The sequence below is a fragment of the Mesoplodon densirostris genome, chromosome 1 (assembly GCF_025265405.1).
Source record: "Mesoplodon densirostris isolate mMesDen1 chromosome 1, mMesDen1 primary haplotype, whole genome shotgun sequence".
NCBI classification, from domain to species: Eukaryota; Metazoa; Chordata; class Mammalia; order Artiodactyla; family Ziphiidae; genus Mesoplodon; species Mesoplodon densirostris.
In genome coordinates this window covers 105,402,081-105,425,609 of record NC_082661.1, presented here as the reverse complement: position 1 = coordinate 105,425,609, position 23,529 = coordinate 105,402,081, and the positions used below count along the sequence as shown (strand labels likewise).

At 57.2% G+C, this 23,529-nt stretch overlaps 1 protein-coding gene across 3 annotated transcripts in view; it reads left to right on the top strand.

Moving 5' to 3' along the window:
* The window catches only part of HTT (huntingtin), a 141,226-nt gene extending 121,186 nt beyond the window's left edge, over nt 1-20,040 (top strand). For 2 of the 3 annotated variants that reach the window (XM_060106695.1, XM_060106679.1), the window contains 18 exons: nt 1,008-1,185; nt 2,165-2,260; nt 4,817-5,004; nt 6,613-6,739; nt 8,015-8,115; nt 9,061-9,215; nt 9,575-9,714; nt 10,109-10,191; nt 10,668-10,798; nt 10,910-11,039; nt 12,675-12,830; nt 15,118-15,308; nt 15,578-15,692; nt 15,831-16,044; nt 16,357-16,462; nt 18,071-18,233; nt 18,394-18,554; nt 19,310-20,040. In XM_060106695.1, the coding sequence (XP_059962678.1) occupies nt 1,008-1,185; nt 2,165-2,260; nt 4,817-5,004; nt 6,613-6,739; nt 8,015-8,115; nt 9,061-9,215; nt 9,575-9,714; nt 10,109-10,191; nt 10,668-10,798; nt 10,910-11,039; nt 12,675-12,830; nt 15,118-15,308; nt 15,578-15,692; nt 15,831-16,044; nt 16,357-16,462; nt 18,071-18,233; nt 18,394-18,554; nt 19,310-19,523 (2,649 nt within the window). In that variant the 3' untranslated portion in view covers nt 19,524-20,040. The remainder of the gene's footprint in view (nt 1-1,007; nt 1,186-2,164; nt 2,261-4,816; nt 5,005-6,612; nt 6,740-8,014; nt 8,116-9,060; nt 9,216-9,574; nt 9,715-10,108; nt 10,192-10,667; nt 10,799-10,909; nt 11,040-12,674; nt 12,831-15,117; nt 15,309-15,577; nt 15,693-15,830; nt 16,045-16,356; nt 16,463-18,070; nt 18,234-18,393; nt 18,555-19,309) is intronic. The other variant, XM_060106685.1, reaches the window with a different exon arrangement.
* Nucleotides 20,041-23,529: the final 3,489 nt, after the last annotated feature.

Here is a 23,529-nt window from a genome sequence, read left to right as displayed (position 1 = left end):
ATTTTTCCAGGGAAAAAGAAGCCGTGCAAATGTAGTATGTATCCTAATTTTAGATACTTAGTAAATAATAATCTGAGAAATTTGTTATATTTTAAATTGAGCAATAAACCTGATATTTCAGCTGTGGGGAATTGAACACTCTGTGTTAATACTTATAAACACCCCCCAAAACGTGTACATACGTGTGTGCATTGCCTTTTTGTACAACTTCTGGAGAAGAGAGTTTGGCCTGCACCCTTGGAGGCAGAGGACACGGATGACCCAGTGCCGACACCCCCTGCCGCCTCCCAGCAGGGAGGGGGAGCGTCCAGAGGGCATTCGCACAGCTGTTCAGAAGGCAACAGACAAGCACCTACTTGAGCCAGGCCGAGTCAGATAGCTGTGACCCGTGCCCTTTAGGCTTCAGTGTAGTAGGAAGGCTGGCAAACAAGTGTACGGTTACAGTACAGAGTGACCCCTGCCAGCCATCACGTTCCCGCTGCATGCAGGACCATACGCCCTGCATCTCATTCAGGTTCTCACTGCAACCCTGTGAGGTGGGCTGTTATCCCCGTTTTACAGACAAGAGAAGCAGGGCTTAAGAGGCTCAGCGACTTCACCGGGTTCACCCGCCGGGAAGTAGCCATTCCAGCATTTGAACCCCAGCGCGGCTGTCAGGTTCAGCCTCTGTGACTGCAGCTGAGGCGAGGCCCTGGGCAGTGGGAGCCCCGAGGGAGAGCCTAGCCCGCAGGCTATGCGGCCAGGGCAGGATGCTGGGGGCGGGTAGCCACATCAGGTTGGGCATTCTGCGTTCCACTCCCAGAGTGGGAGGGGAAGGGGAGTACTTCAGTGAGCAGGTGGGTCAGGATTGAACCAGAGGGACTGGGGATGGTGGCCCGAGAGCCATCCCTCTGGAGGGAGCTTTGGACAGTTCCTCGACGGCAGGGGGTTCTCAGCTTCCCTGCCAGCCCCTGTGGCAGGAAGGAGGTGTGGGTAAAACCTGCATTAACACGCACCTGCCCCTCCAGGCCCTGTCGTGGCATCTGATCCATGAGCAGATCCCACTGAGTCTGGACCTGCAGGCGGGCCTGGACTGCTGCTGCCTGGCTCTGCAGCTGCCCGGCCTCTGGAGCCTGCTCTCCTCCCCTGAGATGGTGACCCACGCCTGCTCCCTCATCCACTGTGTGCGGTTCATCCTAGAAGCCAGTGAGTCCATGACCATGACGGTTTCTTTCCTTTGTCACTTGAACCAGTAATCAGCTCCACAAATGTAGTCACAGACGTTCATTTTGTGCCACCTGTTTGCCACGTGCTAAGTTGGGAATTGGGGGTGAAGAGGTGGATGAAATATGGGCCTTGCCTCAATCTCCAGTATCTTGGGATCTACACTAGAATTTAACTTGAATTTGCTTTTGCAGTCATTTTGTTTAGATTTTGGAATTCTAGCTTTCATAAAAAATACTTCTAATTTATGTCCCTTTGAGTTCTGGTCCTAGTTAACTGTTTCATCCTTTTAGTCCTAGATGATCACAAGATTAATAAGATTGTATTCAAAAAATTACTTGTTTTCTATTATAGTTGAAAAGCTTGTTTCTATACTGCATTGTAATGCTAGTATATTGAAAAATAAAAGTGACTTACTCTTTTCAAGGGACAATGTCCTTAACAAGGATCATTAGCCACAATTTTTTAAAAATTGGACATTATAGTTTACATGTTAGAGGGTGTTTTGAAGTTTTGTATTTTTAAATTAAGCATTAAAGAGTGGTGTTTTGAAGAGTCATTGTTTAAATTGTTTTCATCTGTGCATTTGTAGTCAACTTGAAAACAAAGATCCAGGGGCTAATTTATCAAAGCCAGACTTCTTGGGGGTTGCATTGATGCTTTTAGCAGTAATGAATCATGAACCATCTGATAAAGACCTCCCGGGTTAGAGGTGGCAAACAGCAGACAGTGGGAAGGACTTGGAAATCCGAGTGTAGAAATCCAAATCCTTGTGCACTTTGGATTAACGAAGAGATTGATACCTGAGTCTGGTGCATCTAAAATGGTCTAAAGTTGATTCTAGGAAATCTAGACCTCATTTGACATAGTCTGTCACTTTGAAACCTTCATGAGGCTGCATGAATGTGAAAATCTGAATGAAAGGATGGGAATTCTTCTGTTTGTTCTGTTGTGGTTTTAGTTGTGGTGCAGCCTGGGGACCAGCTTCTTAGTCCAGAAAGAACGATGAACACCCCACAGGCCGCCAGAGAGGACGAAGTGGATTCAAACACACAGAGTACGTCTTACCTAGTGTCTTTGGGGGCTTGAAATTCATTCACAGAAGAGACCTTTAAAGCGGTCAGTGTGGATGTGTGAAGCTGCCTGCCTTCACTTGGCTGCGTCCTAGTGCTGGTCCCTGGGTGCAGGGGCGATTCGAGGGGCTGCCTCGCGCATCCCGCTGGCAGGCACCCTCTGCCGTCTGGCTCCCCGTGAATCCCACACTCCGCTGGGGTTTTTGCGCTCGTTGGGGAGCCTCCTGACCTCCATCCTTGCTCGCTTTCCCCGCCACCCCTCGCCTCTGTTTTCACCCTGCACTTGCTGCTTCTGTGTCCTTTACCTCAGACTCCGAGCTCCTTGTGGGCAGGGCGTCCGTTTTCCTTCTCTGTGTTCTCACTGCTGTAAGTGATCAACACATGTTTGTTGAGTAACAAATGAATGAATAAAAATACTAAGAAACTTAAAGTTAGTGGAAATACCATGTGACTATTGGGTAACCTGAGTGTCTGTTTCAGCCATATATTTTGGTGGAGTTTTTTTTTTTTTTTCAGTACGCGGACCTCTCACTGTTGTGGCCTCTCCCGTTGCGGAGCACAGGCTCCGGACACGCAGGCCCAGCGGCCATGGCTCACGGGCCCAGCCGCTCCGTGGCATGTGGGATCTTCCCGGACCGGGGCACGAACCCGTGTCCCCTGCATCGGCAGGCGGACTCTCAACCACTGCGCCACCAGGGAAGCCCTTGGTGGACTTTTAAATCAAAATTCCTCCTCTCCCTAAAGAAAAAAAAAGAAAAAGAAAAAATAATACATCTCATTCATTTAAACCTATTCAAAATCATTCAAACCTAGATTTAGCCATGTACCTTAGTTTTTCATGTACTTTCTCCTGATTCAGGTATTTTACTCTGAAAATGGTGGCAAGGCATGTGTGAGGAAAGCTTCTTGTCACCAGGGGCCTCCAGGCTCTTTCCCCAGAGGGTCTGGTGGGAATGCCCACCTGCAGCCTGTCCCACAAAGCGGGGAAGCAAATGCCCCACCTGGCGGTTCTTGGCTGTCTTTCTTATGGAACACTCTTACTTGGAATATCGAAATCTTATCCATGCTCTGTTGGCTTAAGAAACATGCCTTTTTAATAGCAGGTAGATAAATGCTTTGTGTCTTTTTTTTGCCAGCTTTTGCTCAACCCCAGTTAATGACAAGAGTGTTCCTGTCGGTGGTGTTAAGATAGGAATTTTTCTTCTTGTTACCCACTCAAGGTTTTACAGTTGCACAGCATCTAGAAGCAGTGGTGTTTTGTTCACAGCCAAGCTCTTCCCTGAGCCTCTATCTCAAGACTCTGGTTCTGCCATCCCCGAGTTTGTGACTTAATGATTCCTTACTGATAACTGAGGAACGTGCAAACACTCACTTCCTGCTCAGCCACCTTGTGGCTGTGTGGCCTTAGCAAGTTACTACCCTGTGCTTCTGCAGTACTTATAAGAATAGTACTCACCTGATGGGGCTGCCATAGGATTAAGTAAATTAATCCACATAAAGAACCCATGACAAGTGCCAGGCTTGCTATAAGTGCTCAGGGAGTGTCACCGTATTTTAGTTGTAATTTGAATTTCCATTCCTCTGAAAATAGTTGCGGCGTTTCATGTGGTTGAGTCAGAGCAGGCAGGCCCACTGGCTGGAGCATATTTAGTTTGGGTTAATATAATTGTGCTCATTCTCCGTGGCCCCATTTAGGCTGGTTAATTTCATCCTGGCCAGAGGAGGAAGCTCGCTTTCTTTATCACCTCAGTAGGATGGTACCTCTTAAAGATGGTCCCGGAAACTGTATTAAAGTCACCCTTGTTTCTCTTAGTTCAGGGCTCGATTCCTTAAGTCCACTAGTCATTCCTTCTCTCTATAAAGAAGTTGCCTAGACTGTTGAATCTCATGGACGGTGGATAGTATCCATCCACAACCCTAGACATTTATGAACTTGGCAAATAATTTTCTGGCACATACTCTATGCCAGACTCAAAGTGAGGAAGAATGTGCCCTTGCCCTCGAGGTGTAGTGGTTCTTAAACCCTCAGCACATGGGGTTTTCCTCAGCATTCTGTCTCAGGATTTCTCGGGTGGGACTCGGCAGCCCATTAGAATCCCTCCACCAGCCACCAGAACCCCTAATCTTGGGGAAACGGTGAACTGAGGGTTACAGCGTGGGTCTCTACACGCCAGCCTAGGGGCGAGTGAGCACAGGGTCCTGGGAGAGCCAGAGAAAGCCAAAGCCCTGGGGAAGGGCTGCAGCCTCCTCCTGGGTGTCAGCTGGCTGCACATGCAGGATGGGTGGGAGACTGGGACCAGGTTCCAGGTGTTTGTGCCAGTCTTGACAGATGTGGAGAGGACTGCTTGTTTAGATGGATGTGGAGGAGGTGAGATCTGTAGGCCTTCAGCGACCGCCTAGAGTCTCACGTTTCTGGTGGGCCTGGCCGGCAGTGGGGCTGTGCCTGCTATCTGCGAGGGTGGGAAGGTCAGGGGGAGGGGTGGTGGGTTTGGGGTGTGTTTTGACAGAATGGTCCTCTGTCACCCACGGTGCCTGTTTAGACCCTCAGTATGTCACTGCAGCCTGTGGGATGGTGGCCGAGATGGTGGAGGCACTGCCGTTGGTGCTGGCCTTGGGTCATAAAAGGAACAGCAGCGCCCCTGCATTCCTCACGCCCGTGCTCAAGAACATCGTCGTCAGCCTGGCCCGCCTGCCCCTCGTCAACAGCTACACACGTGTCCCGCCCCTGGTGAGTCTGTCCCTCCCTTTACACAAGACCCAGGTGATGGGGACGCACAGGCAGGCCCCAGGCTCGGGGCTCTGAGAGCGCGAAACCGCTCAGATGCCCACTTGCGGTGGCCAGAGCTTTCCTTGGTTGCATTCACGACACCGGGCTGGTTTCCTCGGGCGTGATGTGGCTCAGTCATGAGTAGAAATGCTCCGAAATGGGGTGGGGCATCATCCATGACTAAATGAGATTTTTTTTCTCCCATGATGCTGGATGTGATTCCAAGGTCCTCAGACTCATCTGTCGAACGGGAGAGCAGAAATTGTGCCTCCTGGAGTGAGCGTTTCCCTTTAGGTAGTCACCCTCGGGGGCAGCTCCTCTGCTCTTTTAAAGCTGGCTTCGGAACCAGGTTCAGGTGGGCGTCATCAATGGGACCCGGCTCCACATCACAGAGGGGCCTGGGTGGGCGGGCCGCGGGCCGCAGGAGGCTGTGCTGCTGCCCTCACACCTGCTGGAGGGAGAGGTGGGGCGATGGGCTGGCATCCACGGGCTGGAGCCGGCAGGGGGAGATGGGCTGGGACCGAGAGGCAGGCGCTTGTTGCTGCCTGGAAGGGCGCGTGCCCGCTGGTGGGGCTCAGCCTCTGTGCGTGCAAGGTTCCGCAGCGGCTGCACCAAGGCCGTGATACGCCGCGACACCGAGGGTGCAGAGGCTTTCGCTGTGGGAGCTCTTTCTGGGGAAAAGCCCAGTGACGTGCTGTCCTGGGGTCGCCGTGGAAACTGGGAGTTGTGGGCGTTGGCGAAGCCCGGCACCCCAGGGTGGGGAGAGCTGGGGAGTCAGGTGTGGGTCTCAGCCCGAGCGCCGTGCTTGGGCCATCGCTGCAGGTGTCGAGACGGCTCACCTTTGGGTGGGAGCGGGGAGCCGATGCAGGCGGGCACAGTCCAGAGGCTTCGATGGCTGGCCCGGACGTGGGAAGAGCCGCCCAGACCACGCACGCCATAGATGAAACTCCGCGAGCATGGGCTTGAACCCACGCGGCTCCACGACCCTCCCACGGGACGTGCAGGAGGGTTCGGGGAGCAGGTGAGAGGCTGAGAGAGGGCGTCTTCCAGAGGCCAGTGGGCGCTGGGGCTGCGGGGGCCAGCCGGCCACCTCCTCGAGGCCCACGTGGCTGGCTTCGGGGATCCAGAGTGCGAGCTCTGGCCGGCGGCGGCCTGTGTCCTCCAAGGGGGTCGGCTCAGCCGGTTGGGATCTGGGCTCCTGCTGCCGGGGCAGCCTCGGCCCCTCTGGTGTGCGTGGCAGCACCAGACGACAGAGCTGGACTTGACGGAGTTTACAAACGGCTGGCGTGGCTCTTGTCGTGCCCGCTCGCGGTAAATATTGCTGAGTGCGGCCGAACCTCACGTGCTCCTGCCAGCCTCTAAGGGTTGGAGGCACCTGCGTAGGCGGCCCTGGGCAGGTCTGGGAGCCCCCGCGGCACCGGCGCCCAGGGCCCTCCCTCCACCGTGTCTGCGCTCAGGAAGAGGTGGTCCGCCAGGGAGCTGTGCCTAGAGAAAGCGTGTTTCCTGGCTCCCTCGCAGTTCAGCCATCCTGACTTGACTCGGGAGACTATGTCTCTTTCATCCTCTCAGGTGTGGAAACTCGGATGGTCACCCAAACCAGGAGGGGATTTTGGCACCGTGTTCCCCGAGATCCCCGTGGAGTTCCTCCAGGAAAAGGAAGTCTTCAAAGAGTTCATCTACCGCATCAATACGCTAGGTAGTCCGAGTCTCCCCTCCGGCGTGGTTACATGTCGTCACGTGCCTGCCCTGGGGGAGCCAGGGCTGCAGTAGTGGGACCCATCTTCTCCTTTTATTCCGCAAAAGAGTTAAGGCATAACATAATCGTGAATACGTTCTGTAATGTACACAAAGCTGTCACGGTGAAAAGTTTGATCCAAGTTTGTGTGTGTGTGTGTGAGTTTAATGCCAAATTTTCATGTGTCAGGCGTGTTTCAGGTCAGGAAGGGTACCCTAGTAATTGATGATACTAAGCCAGATTCAGCCTTTGTATAGCACCTAAGCTGAAGGGCAGCAGTGATTTCCTCTCAGTGCTGCCTGTGTCGTCACTGATGCCCCTTTTCTCGGATGCAGAACCAGCAGCCTGGGTGAGATGGAGCCAGCGGTAGAGGCGGGGGAAGTAGGCTTTAGGTGGACAACACTGGGCTTTGTGTAGTGTGGGGCAGGTCATTTTAACCTTTGGGTTTTCCTGTCCTCAACACCCCCATTCTTGTCACTTGTAGCCCTAATACAAGTGACATGGCCGCCTCCACCTCCAAGGTCACGGGTGGGGACATTAGCGCAGCCCTCGAAACAATCGTTCATCAAACAGCACCTTGAGTGCAGCTTGTGACGATGGTGCTTGAGGGTGGCCCCTCAGAGATGCCTTCCCCGAGGGCTTGAGCAACCCCCACCACCACCCCGCTAGGATTACATTCTTTTTTTTTTTTTTTTTTTTTTTACATTCTTTTTTGACCTACTGTTCTTCTTGGTGGGGTCAGATGGACCAGCGCTTTGACTTTTCTAACAGCTGTACTGAGGTGGAATTCACACAGCACACCCTTCACCCACTCAGAAGTGCAGTTCTGTGGTCTGGGGTGTTGCACTCAGTCTGGGGATGTGATTTCTGGAGGACTGTCCAGCCCTCTGGTGAGCAGGGCAGAAGCGGCTCAGACCCCATTTGAGTGTAGCCTGCTCAGATGTCCCTTTACTTCATTGCGTCTACACAGCAGGGCTCCAGAGGGTGCCTCTCACCGGGCTACCTGGTCTGAACTCAGCCTGGCCTCTTGTGTGCCTTTGGACCTGTGTGCTTCGGTCTCGTCACCACTGGGCTCGGCTGGCAGTGTTGCCGCGTCGCAGCGCTGCCATGAGGGTCCAGGGAGCGGCTGTGTGTGGCGCCTGGGCCAGTGAGAGCCAGAGGGCCCAGCTGCCACATGGCATCGAAAAGTCTGAGCAGCAGGGGACCCTCTGTCTAAAGTGACATTTGCATTTCTAGGGTGGACCAGCCGTACCCAGTTTGAGGAAACGTGGGCCACTCTCCTCGGTGTCCTGGTGACTCAGCCCCTCGTGATGGAGCAAGAGGAGAGCCCCCCCGAAGTAAGGCCGCGGGCGGGCGCCGGTGTCTGCTGGCCGGCGCACGGGCACTTACAGCAGCTCGCGAGCCGTGCGTGCTGGGAGAGGCAGGGCAGCAAGCTCTTACTTTTCTGTCTCACCGTATTTTTAAAGGTAGCCAGATCATGTCATGACTGGTGTTCCAGAGCAGGAATGAGTCTCCCCAAGGTCTGGGTACCCTAGAGTCGCGGCCAGAGTGCCTTTATCACAGTGCACTGCCCTTTCAGGGTCAGTAGTATTACGTCCTTTCTTGAAAATATTTTTCAGTTTTGTTTCTCAATATTCAGGGTACAGTGTGTAGCAACATTTCATCAAAATGAAAAGGCACGTCATAAAGGCCACACATACGTACCTGTGTTCATTTCTCTTGACTGTTTTGCGAAAATTTTATCAGGCTTCTTGGGGTATTAATGCATATTATGTCACTTTAATATTAATAAAAAGCATGTTCAGATAAAGCAAAGCCTGAATCATTAAGTCATGAGATACATTTTTAATTCTGACATGAATTAAACGTCCAGAAATGGCAGTTCAAAGAGTATATATGTCAGAAATCATCAAAGTTGTCTTTCACAGGTGTGGAACTAACAGGTTGTTATATGCAGAGTCCCTAAAATCAGTGAGGAAATTTAAGGACAGTTTCTTAAAAAGTCATTCATATTTGGAGGTTTGTGCCTGTAGGAGACCTTGCTTTCAAAAGCAGCCATTTACCCATCAGATTCATCTCAAATCACAGATGTGTGTGGGTTCTGGTGAACTTACGCAGACACAACAGGACCCTGGCTGGGAAGGCACATCCCTCTGTTGCACTCGGGGGCCCCCGCCCTCAAGGCCACGTGGCTGGACATCCACGGCCCGCAGCTTCTGCCCACAGGTGGGGCAGCGGTGGCTGCCTGTGTTGTGACTTGGTGACGTGGGCTCTCCTTCCAGGAAGACACAGAGAGGACCCAGATCCACGTCCTGGCCGTGCAGGCCATCACCTCCCTGGTGCTGAGCGCGATGACTGTGCCCGTGGCCGGCAACCCAGCCGTGAGCTGCTTGGAGCAGCAGCCCCGGAACAAGCCCCTGAAAGCTCTCGACACCAGGTTCGCCCGAGAAGCTGTGTGTCTCCTGGGATGGCCGTGGTGGGAGCAGGGAGGCGCCAGGGTGCCCTTTCCTTTGCTGCCAGAATTAAAGACAAAAACCCCGTGTAGGGGGTGCAGATCCAAAGTGGCTTGGTGGCTGAGGCCTGATGACTCGGGCGTCCAGTGTTTAGGGCGGATTCCGAAGGAGCTGACAGAACACCTGTGCAGGGCCTACAGACGGGAACCGCCCACAGAGGGTGTGGGCACTGGGGTTGGAGGTGCCTGTGTTTCCTTGAGGCAAAGCTGGGGGAAGCCTGGTGGTTTTCACTTGTAAGATTCGGAGGAACCAGATGTTCTATAACCTTTGTTCTGAACTTGAGGTTTGGGAGGAAGTTGAGCATCATCAGAGGAATCGTAGAGCAGGAAATTCAAGCGATGGTTTCAAAGAGGGAGAATATCGCCACCCATCATTTGTACCAGGCATGGGACCCCATCCCTTCTCTGTCTCCAGCTACTACAGGTACCTGTGGGGAGAGGGCTGGGTGTCCCTGGGGCTTGTGGGGAGGATGGGTTGAGTGTGGGTGTCAGCCTATGCCCTGGGCTGGTGGGCACAGCTGGACAGTCCTGGCGCCAAGGCGGGGTCCCAGGAGGGCCCGTCCGCCAAAGCTGTCGCTGGGCTCCCAGAGGGCTGCCGGCTGGGTAGTCGCCTCGTTCGCGGCTACTGACTCTTAGCTTTTACACCTCAGCCCACAACCGGTTCCTGTTCAGAGTCTGAAGCTGGTTTGTTACAGAGAAAAAGTGGTAATTCAGCATCGCCCCACTGGCCCTGCCAGCTTAATGGGTTGTGAAGGGGTAGCACACCCCCGAGCTCCTGGCGGCCGTGCGGGCGGCACTCACGCGCCCTTGCTCCGCAGGTGCCCTCATCAGCCACGACAAGCTCCTGCTGCAGGCCAACCCCGAGCGGGAGCTGGGGAGCACGAGCTACAGCCTCGGCCAGGTCAGTCCCCCGGCCTCCGTCCAGCGCGAGGCCCCATGGGGCACGTGGGGACCGGGGGGCCTGTCCGGGTTCTCAAGTTCCTCCCCACCGCACCCTCTGCAGCATAAGCATGGCATTCTGTTGCATTTGTGGGGAGATTTGTTAAGCGAGTAATTCAGAAAAGCGGGGTCCTCAAGTGACTACCAGTGAGGACAAGTTTTGAAAAGAGATCCCACGTTCTGGTTCAATTTTGTGCCGAGACTTCACGCAGATGTCCCTTAGGAGCGAAAGTGTCCTTCCTTAGAGGCTCTTTCCTTCCCTCTCGGCTGCTCCCGCCCGGCGCTTCATCAGGCCCTTAGTCCTGAAGGCAGAGCTCCCTGAACAGTCCTGCTGAGTGCTGGGAGCTGCTCGCCTCAGGGACCCTGGGCAGCACCTGCGGCTCAGTGCCCCTTGCCTCCGGCCCTGAGCATCGGCTCCCTGTCTTGTGCCCCTTGAAGGTGTCCATCCGCTCTGTGTGGCTGGGGAACAGCATCACGCCCCTGAGAGAGGAGGAGTGGGCCGAGGAGGAGGAGGAGGAGGCTGAGGCCCCCGCACCATCGTCCCCGCCCACGTCTCCAGTCAGCGCCAGGTTCCTGTCTGCCTTCTGTGTTCAGGAGCTCGGAGAGCTCTGATTAGTCACTTGACTTTCTGGGGTGCCTCTGGAAATGAACCTCTCATCTCTGTTGGGGGGAAATTGCAGGAAACACCGGGCTGGAGTCGACATCCATTCCTGTTCGCAGTTTTTGCTCGAGTTGTACAGTCGCTGGATCCTGCCGTCAAGTTCAGCCAGGAGGACCCCCGTCATCCTGATCAGCGAGGTGGTGCGGTCGGTGAGTTTGCCTACCCCCTCGACCCCCGCCCGGGGTTCCCGGTCTCTGGGCACCCGTGCGGGGATGCGTAGACACAGGTGGAGGATGTAGTACTTCTGGAGCCAGTGAAGGAGCGGTTTCCGCTGGTCCAGTCCCTGGCATTGACACCCATCAGTCCAGTGGGAGTGTCGTGGGGACGGCACGTTAACTGTAAGGTCTGAAGGGTCACCGTCCTTGCCCATGTTGTCTCCTCGGGGGCTTGTGACAGAGGGTCCCCTGACCACCAACCCACCGATCACCCAGCCACCGATTGGTGCTTGAGAAGCACCAATTTAGAGCAGTTGTTCTCCAGCTGTTGGCCCGGGGATTTCTTTGCATCCTTGAGATTGGTGGGGACCCCAAGGAGCGTTGGTGTCTGTCGGTGACATCCATCCATGCTTGCAGTATTGGAAGTCACATCTGAGAAGGTTTAAAAGTTACTTATTCAGTGCTGGCTTCTCTACGTCACCCAGGTTAGCCATCCAGCAAGGAGAGATGCCCAGTTACTGGAACCGTCTTGTTTCCTGTTCAGCACAGGGTTTTTATTATTTTTACCGAAAGATGTCTCTTTTAGGTAATGACAAACTTTTTTTTTTTTTTCAAGTCTGTTTTTCTCAATGCTCCTTTAAAGTTTTCTAAATTGTTTCATATCTGGTCAAGTTGAGATTTTTAAGAACCTCATTTTTAATTTGTAATGTAAGTTACAGATTGATTTTTTCAAAAAAGTCAACAAGTTTAAGTACTGCTAAAGATATTAAATTTTAAAAAGTTATCCATTTAAAAATAATAAGGGTAACAATTTCTATTTTAAAATAAGTTTTTTAAATTAGTTTTTGTACACTTTTGCAAATCTCTTTAATGTCTGGCTCATTAGAAGTCCCCTGGGGGGACTTCCCTGGTGGTCCAGTAGTTAAGACTCCACGCTTCCACTGCAGGGAACGAGGGTTCGATCCCTAGTCAGGGAACTAAGATCCCACATGCCGCATGGCGCGGCCAAGACTCTTGTATCTCCTCTGCATTCAGTCTGTCAATATTAAGTAATTTCTAGAAAATACCACTGTACAGTTGGGAGAGCACAGGAGAGAAATGCAAGTAGGGTCTTAGCATTTTTAGGAAAATAGTTTTGACCTTGTGGCCCTGAGAGGCTCACCTAAGAAGTGCTCTTTTAGATGATTTGCTGAGTGTCCTGCTGGCTTGTTGGTTCAGCTCGCCTGGGGCCTCTGAGAAAGGGCCAACCCCAGCCTTCCCTCACACTCCTAAAGAAAAAGGGCCTTCATGCCTAATCAAAGTTTGTTTTTAGACTTAATGTGAAACCTGAACGTTTCAGGGAGACAAAAAGAATCATCGCCAAAGCATTAATTTCCGAAATGATCACCCATTTCTCCGTTCCGGGGCTTTGGGTAGCCATTTGCTGGCGGCGGCCTGGGTGCGGGTTCCCACACGGCAGCATTGTGTGCGTACAGGCCCTAGGAGGACGTGCGGACACAGGGTTACAGTGTAGTTTAGGTTTCCAGGTGGTGTTGGTTGCTTTTCCCGGTCAGGGCTCCTGTGAAGTCCTGCGCCGCGCACTTCCCATAGTGTAACTCACCCCTTCCCGCCCGAATGTCCCGTCGCCAGCTCCTCGTGGTCTCAGACTTGTTTACGGAGCGCAGCCAGTTTGAGACGATGTACCTGACGCTGACAGAGCTACGGAGGGTGCACCCCTCGGAAGACGAGATTCTCCAACAGTACCTGGTACCCGCCACCTGCAAGGCGGCCGCTGTCCTTGGGATGGTGAGTGGGAGGCGGCGTGGGGCCTTGGCACACGTCGCTGTGGAGTGTGTGGTGCTGGGCGAGCCTCGGCTGGGGCTCCTGTCCCCTGGTCCCTCAGGTTATCCCGGTGCCTGGCCCCGGATGGGCTCGGCTGTGCTAGCGGGGGCAGCGGAGCTGGCTCCTCCTGGACGGTCACCTGCGGCCCACAGCGCCCCACTCTCCGTCCCCGTGTGCTGCAGCCCCCGTGCTCCCGGTCCTCAGGGCCTCCTCCCGGGGCCGTTTGTCTCGGTGACCCTGCACTCCCACCCCGGAGCTGGATCCTGTGCTCTGTTCTGAGCCCAGGGCCTGGGCAGGCCTTCTCCTGAGCCTCGTAGCTGTGCCTCTAGCTGATCGGGACTCGCCACCTTCTGTGGCCACATCACCACGCAGTACAGACACAGGAAGTACTGACCGCGGGCCCTGCCATTTCTTAGAGCATGTTAAAATACCAGCCCTGCCGTTGGAGGCAAATAGCGTGACTCCAGGCCACGTGGCATCAGCCGGTCACTGCTGTTTCTCACTCAGATGTCTCCTGGAATCCAGCTCTATGCTAGAATAGAGACCCATTCCCTGAACAAACGCAGGGGTGGCCGCCGTGAGCCAGGCATTTGGGCCCATCGGCGAGGGGCGAGGTGGCACCCAGGTGCCTCTCCCACGTCCCACACCCATGTTGTCTGTCCTGACTGCGCTGCCATTTGCGGAGCTCCCCCTCGCGCCCCACACACCCTGTGTACAGGCTGGTGGAGATGGGGCCACCATGATCCCACCTGCTCCCAAGGATGCCGAGGCAGGGGGTTGCTGACTTGCTCCAGGTCGCACAGGACGGGGCAGACGTGGGGTGTGAGCTGGGGTCTACGAACGGAGCCCTGACCGTCCCCTCCTTCCTGACTGTTCCCCCATTGAATTTGTCCCTCCGAGCCAAGGCCCAGAGCAGGTACCATTCATCCTGGGTGGCCTTCGGACCTGGGGCCACCGTCCAGGGAACAGAAACAATGAGTCCGTTAGCTTTCCGCTGAGCAGACAGCTCTTCCAAGTGTCGGCCCTCTGGGTGTGGAGAGGGAGGTATGTGCAGCCAGGCTTGAAGCGGTCCTTTTGTCCTTGCCGGAGTTTCAACTGCTGGGTCTGTTTTCATGGTAGTTGTGTTTGTGCTCTGGCCTAGATCCCTGAGGTGAATGTTGTGTTGTCAGTAAACGGAACGAGTGATGGTGGTTTTCAGGAAGAGGCTTAGGCAGGATGGCACGGGTCGCGGACTCCCGGCCCGGTGTGAAGGGCAGCGCAGTTTCCCTCAGGTCGCTGTCTCTCTGCACATCGTGGCCTGTGCCCCTGCACCCCCGTGCAGCACTGGTGTTCCCATTGCCCAGTGTGGTGGAAGCGGCGCCCTGCAGCGGGTCCTTGTGGTGGTGGCGGCCCTGCGTGCGGGCAGGAGAGGTAGGAGTCTCAGCAGTGTCACCTCCTCCGGGGCCACAGGACAGTTCCGGGGGTGCTGCCAGGCCGGGCAGCCTCTGTGGCTTTTGCAGAGCGAGACAAGGTCCTCGGCCAGCGGTGGCCGCCTGTGTCTGGGCAAGGTGGTCTGTGAAAAGCAGTGGTCGCCATCTCTGCCTTGTGAAGGTGTCTTCTTCTCTGATAAAAAGCCAATCTGAAGTGCAGAGTGTGGTGCTGAGTGTTTAGGTTCCTACCTCTCTCCATCCTGCTTAGGCTGCCGAGGGAAACTAAGACCATTTTCATACAAGTTAGCATAGGCTACTGTGCGGGTCCCCAAGGCCACACCAGGAGGACATGCAGGGCTCACATACACTCAGGGCTCTGATCCATCACAGTGAAGGGCTGTGAAGCAGAACCACTGAAGGGAGAGGGCCCGGGGGCGAGGTCCAGAGGAAACAGGCGCCAGCTTCCAGAACCTCGTCCCGTGGAGTCACGCGGGCTGCACTCCACCCCCCAAGCAACACGCTGTCCCCAGGGAAGCTCGTCAGAGACTCAGAACCGGGGCTCTCATTGCAGGCCCGCAGGCTCCGCAGGCCCCTCTGCTGGGCACACACTGAACTCCAGCCCCGGGGAGGGGTGAAGGGTGTCAGCACAGACACAGCAGGGTAGGCCCAGGGAGCACCCCATCCCAACACCCCAGCTCCTGGACGCCAGCCCGGGGCCAGCCCCGCACACAGGCCTCGCAGAGGGCTCTGTTCTGCACAGCGGCCCGACCGCATCGTGAGGCCAGCCTCTCTCGGCGCCCCCCGGCTCTATGAGGCTAGCCTCCGCGTGTGCTGCACCCTAGGACAAGGCTGTGGCGGAGCCGGTCAGCCGGCTGCTGGAGAGCACGCTCAGAAGCAGCCACCTGCCCAGCAAGATCGGAGCCCTGCATGGCGTCCTCTACGTGCTGGAGTGTGACCTCCTAGACGACACCGCAAAGCAGCTCATCCCGGTCATCAGCGACTATCTCCTCTCCAACCTCAGAGGCATAGCCCAGTGAGTGGCAGCGGCCAGGACCTCCCACTGCTGTCTCCCTCCAGGGCTTCTGTCTGACCAGAGGTGGGGGGCTGTGAGAAGTGATGTTGCACATTTCAAAGCGTATGTCAGACCCCGGCCGTATCATGGGCAGGGGTCAGCAGGAACCCAGGCGGCCACCCTTCTCACAGGGACAGTGGCTGAGGTCACTGAGACAGGAGGACACCACGTGCCATCAGGTGGGAGTAGCCACCATGCGTGGCTGAGCTTGGCCCTCGTCTCGTTCTCAGCTGCGTGAACATCCACAGCCAGCAGCACGTGCTGGTGATGTGTGCCACGGCCTTCTACCTGATTGAGAACTACCCCCTGGACGTCGGGCCAGAGTTCTCGGCATCCATAATACAGGTGAGCGGGAATGGGCGTGGGCTCCGTGCTCTTGGACCTGTGCAGTGGGCCCTTGGTTGTTTTCTTTTGGGGGAAGTAGCATGAGCGACAGGAGGCCAGATGTGGCTCTTTGACTGGGAGGTCTTCCTTCCTGTCCAGATGTGTGGGGTGATGCTGTCTGGAAGCGAGGAGTCCACCCCATCCATCGTTTACCACTGTGTCCTGAGGGGCCTGGAGCGCCTCCTGCTCTCCGAGCAGCTCTCCCGGCTGGACGCGGAGTCCCTGGTCAAGCTGAGCGTGGACAGAGTGAGCGTGCACAGCCCGCACCGCGCCATGGCGGCCCTGGGCCTGATGCTCACCTGTATGTACACAGGTGAGCAGGGGGCCACCTGTGCCCGGCGGGTCAGTGCCGCCGAGCTCCGGATGCACAGGACGCAGACCACAGGCCCCTCCAGTTCTCAAGGTTGCAGAGCTGTGCAGGTGTCGGAACCCTGCCTGGGAGAGGGTCTGCAGACAGACCCCTGGGCCCTGTATGGCTGGGCTGGGCCCTGGGGTGCTGGGGGCTCCTGCCACCTGGTCTCAGATCATCTCTAGGGGTTTAGTAAACTCCTGCGTGAGTTCCAGGCCCTATTTACAGAGCCTGTCCAGTTTTACAAATGAAAAGAACTGAACGGCTTTGTTTCAGGAAAGGAGAAAATCAGTCCAGGCAGAACCTCAGACCCCAGCCCTGCCGCCCCTGACAGCGAGTCAGTGATTGTGGCCATGGAGCGTGTGTCTGTTCTTTTTGACAGGTAAGAATGGAGCCCGCCCTGCCCTGCCCTGCCGCTTTAGCAGGGAGCTGCTGCTTCCTACACACCCGCTCTGCTCTCAGCCCGCCGCTGGGGGCTGCCTGCTTCCTGCCTGTGCCCTGAGTGTGCTCGCGCTGCCCTCGGGCTCTGCTCCAGCCGGCAGTCCTAGGACCCCAGCGCCCGGGTTTGGACTCGACTGGCTCCAAGGCTGTCCCCAGTGCTGGCGTGTCTGCTGAAGGCGAGGGGCGGTGCCGGCCATGTGGTGGTGTCGGGAGGGCCTGTAATGAGACTGGGCGTGCAGCCCTGGTCAGTAATGGGACTGGCGGTCAGACCTGCTGCCTTGTGAGAGGAGTCTTGGAGCCACATTAGCAGTGGCTCAGGAGTCTTCAGTAGACCGTGGTACAGACTTAAATGACAGACATCTTTGAGAGCCTGCCCCCGACGTGTGTGCCCTTGTGTCCAGGACTGGCTCAATTTGCAGTCCTGCAGAATGGGTGAGGGGCCTCGTCGGGCTTTGCCCCAGGCCTCCTGGTCCAGGCGACGTGCTGTGTCTGTGGCCTTGGGGCAGCCGACTCTGCACCACTCAGCCTTGCAGGTCTGGTCAGCTCGGTCAGCAGGTGGCCATTTGGGGTTTCACAAGAGCACACTTAGCAGGACTTTGTCCGTCTGCTCTGGCCAGGTGAGGGGTTGTGGGAAGCTGAGCGCGTGGGCTGTTTTCACGTTGAGCGTTGAAAGCGTTTACAGTCATTCTTCCCTCACATTCATTGGGCCCCTCCACGGTGGGCAGAGGCGCCCATGCTCAGGCCCCTGCCCACGTGGGGCTTGCGTTCCCATGCCTGCTGGTGGGATAAACACTTCAGCCAGTGCAGTGCCGGCGTTCAGCCTGACCACCCTCCAGACACGCGGGGGGACAGTGGCTTGACAAAGCTGACTTTCAGTTGTGAGTGTCGCCCATGCTGGGTAGCGGCTGGCGTCCGCAGGCAGGTGGGTCAGGCACGCCTGGGCCAGTTTCTGGGTCCCTTCTGGTGCTTTTCAGTCACACATAGCTTTTCTGTACAGTCGTCTCTTGGTATCCACGGGGATTGGTTCCGGGACCCCCCACGGATTCCAAACTCTGCTGATGCTCAAGTCCCTGGTATAAAATAGTGAAGTACAATCTGCCTCTGTATCCTCGGGCTCTGCCTTCATCCAGCCAACCGCGATTGAAATTCGGGTGCGGAACCCATGGATACGGAGGGCCAACGGTGTGTGCTAACGGTACGGTAGCATGAGTAGCCTGCTGGCCGCCTTCCCAGCTGGCACCTGGAAGGATGCTGCCCAAGATGCCCGCTGAGGGTGTGTTGAGGGGAGGTGGCAGGAGGGCACCAGGGACAGGCGAGAGAGAAGGGAGCCTGGCCGAGACGCCGATAGGTTCCAGGAGCGTGTGGACACTGGTGAGGGCAGGCCCTAACGAGGACGCAGTTCTGTTACGACTGACTTAATTCCCCCATAATGCCACTGCCCCAACCATTTCTGCTTGGTACTTCAGGACCCCTTTTTGGCTTGGGGGCCCCCGCGCAGGTGGGGAGCCCTGGGCAGGTCGGGGCTCTGATCCGTGTCTCCTCCCTGCAGGATCAGGAAGGGGTTTCCCTGTGAAGCCAGAGTGGTGGCGCGGATCCTCCCCCAGTTTCTAGATGACTTCTTCCCGCCCCAGGACGTCATGAACAAGGTCATTGGAGAGTTTCTGTCCAACCAGCAACCGTACCCACAGTTCATGGCCACCGTAGTATACCAGGTGAGGGCCCAGTGCAGGGGAGCCCCAGACCAGGTGCCTGCTACCCTCTGAACGTGCCAGCCCCGGGGACTTGCCAGTTCCTCCCCTTGAAACCAGGCACCGCTCTTCCCCCGAAGCTGGTGTTGACGGGGTGGCCCCCCGGGGCTCTCCGCCCTTGCAGGTGTTCCAGACTCTGCACAGCACAGGGCAGTCGTCCATGGTCCGGGACTGGGTCATGCTGTCCCTCTCCAACTTCACTCAGAGGACTCCGGTTGCCATGGCCATGTGGAGCCTCTCCTGCTTCTTTGTCAGCGCTTCCACCAGCCCGTGGGTTTCGGCGATGTATCCTTCCCTGGGTCCTGGGGCCCCGCGGGACGTAGCACCCACAGGGGCAGCACTTCCATCAACATCCAGGCTGACGTTTGCGTTAAGGTTTTGGAAACCTAAGCTCTGCAGGAAGCCCAGGTGTCAAGGTGTTGTTTACCTTAAGCCCCAAGAGAGTAAGCCATGGACAAGGAGACAGAAAACCGTGTGTTCCCCACGCTGAGCAGGAGGGGCGGGGCCGGGGTGTTGCTCTGTGGAGTGCAGGGGCGCCGGCGGCCCTGCAAAGAGCTCCTCCCGCCCACTCCTGGGCCTGTGCAGCTGGGTGTGTCCCTCGTGCTGCTTCTCGTTATTCTTTGTCACGTGCCTCTATCACTCTCTTGGGTAAAAGCTTAATTGAAGATCCAGTTCCCACCCCCAAGATGCTGGCTGCCAAAGGGACGTTCCCCTCCTGTCAAGCCGCCCCAAAAGACAGACCGCAGAGCAGACAGCCGTGCTGGCGCTGTCAGCGGCCCGGGAGGGCAGCTCGGCTCTGCCCTCGGTGCACGGGTGCCGGGCCAGGTAGGTGCTGCCCAGAGGAGCGCCCTCCGCGGGGGGCTCTGGCTTCCCGGAGCCAAGGTGGGAGGCAGCTGCCGCCTCCACCCCGTCCGTGGCTTGGCTTGGCACTCGGCGCTCCCGGGTCGTTGGCAGGCCTGTGTCGGGACAGGGGTTCCCGGGGAGGACGGGAGGCAGGTCCCCCCACACTTGCAGCCTTGCACCCTTAACTGCCCTGGCAGCCTTCCCCACGTCGTGAGCAGGATGGGCAAGCTGGAGCACGTGGACGTGCACCTCTTCTGCCTGGTAGCCGCGGACTTCTATAGACACCAGATAGAGGAGGAGCTCGACCGCAGGGCCTTCCAGTCTGTGTTCGAGGTGGTCGCGGTGCCAGGAAACCCGTATCACCGCCTGCTGGCTTGTTTGCGGAACGTCCACAAGGTCGCCATGTCCTGAGCGCCCACGCGGGCAGAGGCGAGGTGGCGCCAGGACTCGGGGCCCCGCCTGCACCGCGCGGCTCGGCCTCACCGCGTGCAGGGAACGTATGCAGGAATCTTTGGGGTTGAGCCTGAGTCCTTGCAAGGGGCAAGAGCAGCCGTTGCTGACCCCCCGTGCTAGAGCTAGCGTTAAATGCCAGTCGCCCGGTGTGTACTTCCTCGCGTGCGGCCTGTTCGCTGTCACCGGGTCCCAGCTGCTCCTGCCTCGGCTCTCGCAGGTCGGCCGTTAGCCCCTCTGCTGTCCCGCAGGCGGGAGGTGACACCGCGGGCCTCCCAGAGCACCGCCCACATCTCCCCAGTGAGGCATGGGGTCCTGGGGTCTCACTGGCTCCCGCAGGCCTGCGTGCCGCGCTGGCGTCGGGCCTGGGCAGGGCGGGGTGGCTGGGAGCACGACGGCCCGCGCCGTTCTTCCCTGTCTGTTTTCTTCTCAGGATTTAAAGTTTAATTATATCAGTAAAGAGATTAATTTTAAGGTACCTTTCTATGCCCGTGTACAGTCTGTGCGTTGCTGAGTCTGTGCTGCATGTCACAGCCTCCGAGGAGGTTGACAGGAGCCCCTCCCTCTCCCTCCACGAGACTTACTCTGGCGTTCCTCTCGCCCAAGCCCTAGTCCCCCGACACGCCGCCCTTTTTTGTGCATTCACGTTTAGTTAGAGTTTAGGAAGGTGTTGGCGTGCTGATGTCTGACCGGGAGTTCCCCCTGACCCCTTACGAGTTGGGAAGGTTCCCCCGTGGCTGTCCTGGTCGTGGGCAGTCAGCTCTGGGGCACAGACAGCTCTCAAGGCTCTCCCACCGGTGACGGGTGGCTCCTGGGCACTTAGCCGACCAGGCCGGCCCGCCTGGCCATGAGCAGCCTCTGTCCTGACCAACACTGTCGTCCCCCCGCTCCTGTCCTGACCGGGGCTGCGCTCTACCCAGGGGCTGGCCGATGGGTGTTGGGATCCGAGTCCCCCGTGTCCCTCCTACACAGTGGGGCCCAGATGCTCGCCTGGCCTGGCAGCCCCAAGGGTGTAACAGCGTTAGTTGTCTGCGCCCCTCTTGGTCAAGAGCAAAGCTTGGAGTCCTGGCAACTGTTTGAGAAGGGCCCAAGCACCTCCTCGGCTCCCTTTCAGTCCATCCGCGGGGCCTCCTTTCAGCACAGGAGGGTGCGGATCTGTGCCCACTGGACCAGTGGTGGGGCAGGAATGAGGCCAGCCAGGGCTGCCACTTCTACCCCAGGCCCCAGCCCCTGGACCAGCTGTTTCTGGGCCCAAAGCAGCCACATCATCAAATGCACACGAGGCGTGGACAGTCGAGTGCCCTTGGCCAGGGGCTGGTGGAGCGCTTACGGGTGGGGCTCTTCAGGTCCCCAGAGGCAGCCAGTCATTTGGTCACCGTCATGCTGGCCAGTTTGGTCATGAGCTCAAGTGCAGTCAGGTTTTGGGTGTTTCACTGGCAAGTGGAGATGACTGTGAAGCTGACTTCCAGAGTCTGCCAAGGGGAGGGGTCCTTCGGTGCACGGTTAGCTACCCTCACGTCTGTCTGTGTGACGTCTCACCACGGCACACACAGCTGCAGGCGCAGACCCAGGCCGCTCCCACCCCCAGAGCTGCTGGGTTTGAGGCCGGCTGGGGTCAGAGTGTGCGGCCACGGGAGGCTGTGGGAGCCCCTCCTCAGAGCAGCCCTTGGCTTTTCCTGCCTGCCCCACCAGCGCCCGGCAGAGGCCTCGCCCGGCCAGGGCGTGAACAGTAGAAACGGGTCAGAGGTCCAAGTAGGACCTTGGGGAGGAACTCCTGACTCTGAACAAGAATTGAGAAAGTCACCGCTCTCTCTCCCTTTTCACTTTGGGCTCCCACGTTATTTCAGCAGCTCTGAGATAGACGCATCACAGGCTGACGTCCCTGCTTAGATGTTTACGCTTGTTAGAAATAGCACTGTGAATGTAAAACTGGGAACCGTTCCCCTTGGGAGTCATAGCACCAGGCTCAGCTGAGTTTGGTGGGTCATCCTTGTCACCACGTGACATGTAACAGCCAGTGCTTAATGAGGGGGCTTGAGCCCAGCTCTGGCCCTAGGTGCCAACCCAAAGACTTGCCAGTGTGCCCCCGAAATGGATATGAGTTTATGAGTGAAATCTCTTTACCCGTGGATGAGTATGTGTGTACTGTGTTTGTATGTATCTATATTCATCAAGACACAGACAGGCGAGGCCTCTAAGAATGGCCGTCAGTTCTCTGTAGAAGCCAACCTTCCTTAGACCTGCCCTGTGGAGTTGGCTGCATGGGGTCATTAAAATCCCACGGAGAAAATAGTCCCCCTTGTCAGCTCTCTGCAGAAGGGACTGACTTTACCAAGTTCCTGAAAGTCTACGGCGAGCACCAGTCATACTGCCGATCCAAATTGTGTTGAAAGTATCGTTGATTTGATCGTCAGGTTTGTTTTCTGTTTTTTTTTGGGGGGGGGGTGTTTTTGTTTTCCTGCTGGTGACACAGGAAAGACTTGAGTGAAACCAGGGTAGGGCTGGTGGGCGATGCGCTTGCGCACCTTCTCGGAGCCGTGCCTCCCGGGCGGACCCCTGAGCCAGGCAGGGGCTCTCCAGGCCCCTACTGCCCTTTACTGCTGGCTCTCCCACCCCTGCAGCCCTGTGTTCTCTCAGGAGGAAAGAAGACGCTGAGGCGCCTCCAGACACCCCCAGTGTGGCATCAGAGGAGGCCCTGAACCCCAGAGGACCCCCTTCGTGGCCGGGCGTCACTGCCCAGCCCTGGGGCGTGGGCGGCTCATCCATGGAGCCGAGGGGAGCCCCTGCTGTCGGCACGGGTTCACAGAGCTGCGCTCGGCCGTGTTGCAGGGAAACTCCTCCGGGGCCGCGTGGCGTGGGCCAGTTGTCTGTGGTTTGCAGGTGTGGACTCGGTTCCATCTTGATAATGTCTCTTCCTGGCACGTGGCCTCACTTTGGCTTTTGTCCCCCTGCTCTGTGGCCGAAAATGTAGCTCCTGGCCAGGGTGAGACTCGGCCGTTCTGCCCGCTGGAGCAACAGGCAGGGATGCGAAAACCACCCCGAAGGCCACCAAGGCTCGCTGGGGAGCTCGGGGTGCCCATGCGAGGAGGGGACCACGGGCCTGGGCATGTGCTCAGCAGGGACCGCTGAGATGTTGGTGACAACCGGAAGGGGCCTGGAGGGTTCAGGGGCACTCTTCCCCATTGCCTGGCACTTTCTAAAGCAGCTGAAGCAACCCACTTCCCTCGAGTGCTTGTGGGAGCATCTGGCCCCAGACAGTCACTGCAGGGTGACCCCTGGCCCTGGAGGATTGTGGCCGTCGTGGACCTGCCGAAGGTGGTTGGGCTCTGAGCTCAGTGGGGCCACCTGCCCGTACTTGCTGCCTTGAGCCATGGCGGAGTGGCCATCGGCAGGGGTTTGAGCTCATGCTGCGCCGCCGCCACTGTCCCCGCCGTCCCTGCCATGCTGGGCACCAGCAGGGCTGTGATGGGTGCATCCCAGAGCCTGTCCCAGAGCCTGTCCCAGATGTGACTGTCTGCGAGAGGAAAGGGAGGTCTGACGTGAGATGTACATTTTAATTTTTTAAACTGCTACAAACATTGTACTTATGAATTAAAAGAAAAGAATTAAGCGATAACTTGCTGGGTGAGGCCTGCTTTGCTTGTGGAGAGCCTAGACCCCGCGGTGGGAAGGCAGACGTTGCTGCCACACCAGCACGAGCCCAGTGGCTCGGTCGGGGGCAGCTGGTCCGGGTGGCTGGCCGTGTGGGGCTGAGGAGGCAACCCGCGGGCCACCTCGCAGTGGGCCTCCTGCCGGCACACGAGGCCGTGAAGGCTGCAGCGGTTCTGGCGGAATCTCCCAGGGGCCGTGGGGTTTCGCCCGGAGCCCTACCCTGGAGGGGCGGTCAGGGCTGGCACAGGTTCTGGGGGGCTTACTCGGGGGCCACGACCTGACTTTCGAGCCCCTCATGGTCCAGCTGCCCCTTCCG